The sequence below is a fragment of the Leptosomus discolor genome, chromosome 1 (assembly GCF_034619465.1).
Source record: "Leptosomus discolor isolate bLepDis1 chromosome 1, bLepDis1.hap2, whole genome shotgun sequence".
Classification (NCBI taxonomy): domain Eukaryota; kingdom Metazoa; phylum Chordata; class Aves; order Leptosomiformes; family Leptosomidae; genus Leptosomus; species Leptosomus discolor.
In genome coordinates, this window is record NC_141391.1 from 19,760,500 (window position 1) to 19,765,755 (window position 5,256).

General features: G+C 45.3%; 1 protein-coding gene across 1 annotated transcript; it reads right to left on the reverse strand.

Annotated features, from left to right (window-relative positions):
* Positions 1-3,941: 3,941 nt before the first annotated feature.
* Positions 3,942-4,733, reverse strand: LOC104342117 (gap junction beta-6 protein). The gene has a single exon (XM_009959407.2). It carries the CDS (start codon positions 4,731-4,733, stop codon positions 3,942-3,944), a length of 792 nt encoding a protein of 263 aa, XP_009957709.1.
* Positions 4,734-5,256: the final 523 nt, after the last annotated feature.

Here is a 5,256-nt window from a genome sequence, read left to right on the forward strand (position 1 = left end):
CCAGGCTTAAAATAAGAACAGACGTGGAACTGATCTTCAAGAAATATCCAACGGCTGGAACAGGCTGGAGAGCTGGGTGGAGAGGAACTTAACGAGGTTCAATAAGGGCAAGTGTAGGGTCCTGCACCTGGGGAGGAATAACCCCACGCACCACCAGCACAGGGTGGGGATTGACCTGCTGGAGAGCAGCTCTGCAGAGAAGGACCTGGGAGTTCTGGTGGACAGCAAGTTACCCATGAGCCAGCAATGTGCCCTTGTGGCCAAGAAGGCCAACGGTGTCCTGGAGTGCATTAAGAAGAGTGTGGCCAGCAGGTCGGGAGAGGTTCTTCTGCCCCTCTACTCTGGTGAGGCCACACCTGGAGTACTGTGTCCAGTTCTGGGCCCTCCAGTTCAAGAAGGACAGGGAACTACTGGAGAGAGCCCAGCGGAGGGCTATGAAGATGATGAGGGGACTGGAGTATCTCTCTTATGAGGAAAGGCTGAGAGACCTGGGGCTGTTTAGCCTGGAGAAGAGAAGACTGAGAGGAGACCTTATCAATGCTTACAAACATCTAAAGGGCAGGTGTCAAGAGGATGGGGCCAGGCTCCTTTCAGTGGTGCCCAGCGACAGGACAAGGGGCAACGGGCACCAACTGGAGCACAGGGAGTTCCACCTGAACATGGGAAAAAACTTTACTCTGAGGGTGACAGAGCACTGGAACAGGCTGCCCAGGGAGGTTGTGGAGTCTCCTTCCCTGCAGATATTAAAACCTGCCTGGATGCAGTCCTGTGTGACCTGCTCCAGGTGAACCTGCTTTGGCAGGGGAGGTGGATTAGATGATCTCCAGAGGTCCCTTCCAACCCCTACTGTTCTGTGATTCTGTAATTCTGTGAATAAAACCCACTGTTTGAAAATTTGTAAGCAGGAAATGAAAATACCATATAGAAAGCTATTGTCATGAGTCCGCGCCTCAAATACTGTGTGCAGGTTTAGGCCCCTCACTGCAAGAAAGACCTTGAGGTGCCGAAGCGTGTCCAGAAAAGGGCAACGAAGCTGATGAAGAGTCTGGAGAAAGGGTCTTATGAGGAGCGGCTGAGAGAACTGGGGTTGTTTAGTCTGGAGGAGGCTGAGGGGAGACCTGATCACTCTCTACAACTACCTGAAAGGAGGTTGTAGTGAGGTGAGGGTCAGCCTCTTCTCCCAAGTAACAAGCGATAGGACAAGAGGAAATGACCTCAAGTTGCACCAGGGAAGGTTTAGATTGGACATTAGGAAAAGTTTCTTTACTGAAAGAGTGCTCAGGCATTGGAACAGGCTGCCCAGGGAAGTAGTGGAGTCACTATCCCTGGAGGTGTTCCAAAAACGCATTGATGTAGCACTTGTAGACATGGTTTAGTGGGCTTGGGGGTGTTAGGTCAACAGTTGGGCTTGATGATCTCAGAGGTCTATTCCAACCCAATGATTCTATGATTCTATCCCCTTTTGGGATTTAGCAGGCCTGCCCTTTATCATAGACCAAGAAAAACTACCCCTTGTCCATTTGAGGAAAACATACCTGCCTTAAGGTGTTTTCCAGGTTTATTGACATTCAGCAGAGGGCTATTTCAATTTTATCCCTGGAAGTAGTGAGACATGATCAGGCACAATCATTAACTGATCTCCATTCATATTCGCTATACGGTACGTGATTCGCAGCACGCACTCAGTCAAAGTCCATAGCTTGAGTTGCTCCGTGAAACGCAGTTCTGGAACAGAAGGAGCTGTGTCTCCACACACTGGGACCAGCACAACGCCAGGCCTGAGCCCTTGCTGTTTGTCCCTGGGCAGACTGGGGGGGGGGGGGGGGGGGGGGGGAGGGGGGTGATATGGTGAGGTACAGCCTGAGCATCCACCTTCCTGACCCTAAGGGAGCAGCTCCATTAAGTAAAGGTTTAAACCATTGCCATAGCAGGACATGGAGCCTGGAGAGGGAGCCATGATGAGGCCACCAGGAACTCCACCTACAAATGCAAACTTTTGTAGCACTTTTCACTTCTGCTAGTATTTTCAGTCTGCAGAGAGAACAACACAAGCACCCTAATACACAGTTCTGTGCACATTTTTTTCCTTGAGCTTGCTGGTAGACACGTTCAGAAGACTAGCAGCAATTTCTTTTCACAGCAGCAATCAAAAAAGGAAATGTGCTGTGAAGGCAGGAGGGATCAGGAGTTTGCTAGTGGAAGAGAATAGATAAATGACAAGGCTCGGCTCAGGCCCTCACGCAGGGACAGAGCTGACTCTAGGTATTTTCTCTGTCCTGTGGCTTGTGGCTGCACCCTGTTAGGGTTGTACTGGTCACACATAAAATGATCAACCAACCCAAACCCACTTACAGCACAGACACACAGGAAGCTGTGCTGGCAACTCTAAGAAAAAGTGTTATACAACTGCAGGAGGAAAACTGCACTGAGTGTAATCTCTGCTCCTAGGGATACCTGTTCTTTGTTACGCCCCTTGAAAAAGTAGCTCCAGGATACAAAAAGAGAGGGTAATCCATTTGCACTGGTGTAAAAAAAAAAAAAAACAACCAAAAAACAAAACAAAAAAACAAACACAAAACAAACCAAACAAAAAAAGAGCAACTCTGCTGAGGTCTGTGTGTCTGTGGCATTTTTATCATGGTGAGAAGCAACCCAAAACCAGAAAACACACAAGGCACTATAGAGGGTCTTGGACTACACCCTCTCCGACCTTCAGGATCCCATGCTTTCAACAGCATATCCCCCCCACAAGCACATACTCCCATGCACTCAAGAGTTACATGTGTACTTCCATTAGAGTACGGACAACAGAATTGGGGCAGCAGTGCTCTGGCTGGGAAGGAGGGGTGCGTACAGGCTATGAGCACTTTGGATGCACTTGTCCTGCTTAAGATCTCACTAGCATTCACATACAGACTCCCACTTCAGTGAGAAAGGTTAAAGTGTTTGCCTTTTATTCAGAAGACTTGTTGCATTCCAGTGATACCTTCCCATGTCCTTCAACCAAAGAGCCCCTAGTTTCATAACAGTACCATCAGTCTACCACAAAAAAAAAGCAAACAAATCAAAACCAAAGAAAGTTCTATGATGTGATACAGCATAAAGAAACAAATACAGCTGATACATTAGAGAAATAAACATTTACACAAAGTTACGGATGTTGCTATAAAACTGGCAGTATGCAATTAAAAGATTGGTAAGATTACCAGGTATGCTAGACATTTAAAGCAGGTCTACTTAGGCTGTATCTACATCGTCATGATGGTTTTAGGCATGACGTTGCACTCAGGACCTAGCTACCTCAGCTATCCACACTACATGTGGTGGGCTTCCACAACTTCCCCTACAGCCAGCAATGTCTACGCAAGCATCTCAAGCTACCTGTCCAGACTCAAGCAGCGCTTGCGAAGCTGTAAAGACGTAGCCTATTGCTGTCCCCTCCCTATGAATACGGTGTTACAGGGTTCATCTGCATATGCCTGGTTAAGAAACAAAACAGTCAGTTATGTACTGTAACACCTGAAGTAACACGGAATCCCAGATTTTAGAAAAATATTTTAATTGTCAGTTCACAAGTAAAAACTATCACTATTACAAAACATCTTGTAATACTAGACTATCTAGGTTGGAAAGAATTTTGTTCTTATTGCTCTTGCATGTAGTTTTCAGGAGCTGTGTTGACACGAAGGAATTAGTGTGTTTCCCGCTTATCACAGTCAGCCTGTAAGAGTACTCATAGGAAGATACACCTTCCTATTTAAGCCTCACGCAATTTTCACATGTTTAGGCTGCCCTGATTTTTCAGACGTGCATAATTCACCCTGACACTATGCGTCAAAGTCTTGCCCAACTTAAATTACGTCATATAACAAATTTAATTTGCAGCCTTTAAACAAAGAATGTTCACTCCAAAAAGAGTGAACGCCAGCACTGACACCACCTTAGCTACTTGAAAATCCTATAACTGTGTTCTGACAGCTATCAGATATTAACTCGTTCATTTCATTCTGTTTCGTTTCTTCCTTATTCTCATGGTTGGGGTGATGTTTTGGATTTCCAGCTTTTTTAGACCTTCTGAGGAAAAATTTTGTCAGTAAGTAACATAACTCAGCCACATTTAAAAGAATGCAAATGCTGGACACAGCAATCATGAAAATAGTAAACACTGTCTTTTCAGTAGGTCGAGAAACAAAGCAGTCTACTGTGTTGGGGCAGGGCCAAGCATTACACTTCATTAAGCGAGGCATTCGGAACCCATCGTACATGAAATAGAACGCGTACATGAAGACGGCTTCAAAGACCAGCCTGAAGAAGATACTGCTGGTGTACGTCCACCACAAGGAGCCCTCAATATGAAACCTCTGTTTTCTGATTTCTTCAATGTCCTTGTATTCGCATTTCTGGTCTCCCTTTCTGAACTGCCTTTTCTTCTCATGCCTCCTGTAAGCTACATGCATGGCCACCAGCAGCGCAGGCGTGGAAACAAAGATCAGCTGCAGGGCCCAGAGTCTGATGTGAGAGATGGGGAAAAAGTGATCATAGCAAACATTCTTGCAACCAGGTTGTAGAGTGTTGCAGATGAAGTCATCTTGTTCATCTCCCCAGACTCTCTCTGCAGCCACAACCAGGATCATGATACGGAAGATGAACAGGACTGTGAGCCATATCTTCCCGATGCTGGTGGAGTGTTTATTTACGCCTCCTAAGATGGTATGCAGGGCTCCCCAGTCCATTGTCTTCTTTTAACCGTCTGACCTAAGACAAGATAAATAAGGCAAACTGTGATTAATCAAAATGGGAAACAAATACCATCAAGCACGTGGTATAAAATAAAGGCAGTATCATATAATTGCAGCATATCCATTGGCTGTGGTAGCATTTTGTTGACGCAGTGGCCTTACCTATAAGCAGTTGTAAATAATAATCTGATCACATATCAGCAGTTAATACTTCATTACTTGATTACACACCTGGTATCATATTCATTCAACTTCTAGGTGTATTTGCCCACCAAAAACTGCTATTAGTCACACTAAGTAGGAAAAGCAGATGGGAAATGAATGAAAACAGCCTTAAATTAAAAGCTACCACTGCTAGCAGTTTGATAACAGTAACAAAAGAATAGAGATTACATCCGCCAAGAGTAAGGTGTTATGTTAAAAAAGTGTTAAGACAGTCAGAATTCCTATATAAATTAAGCCAAGTCGGCCCATCCTTAGCTTTAGAGTGTAAACAACGTTTTCACGAGTACATTCC

Bases quoted from the DNA above. Each gene is read 5' to 3' on its own strand.
- LOC104342117 (XM_009959407.2), bottom strand. From the start codon at position 4,733: ATGGACTGGGGAGCCCTGCATACCATCTTAGGAGGCGTAAATAAACAC.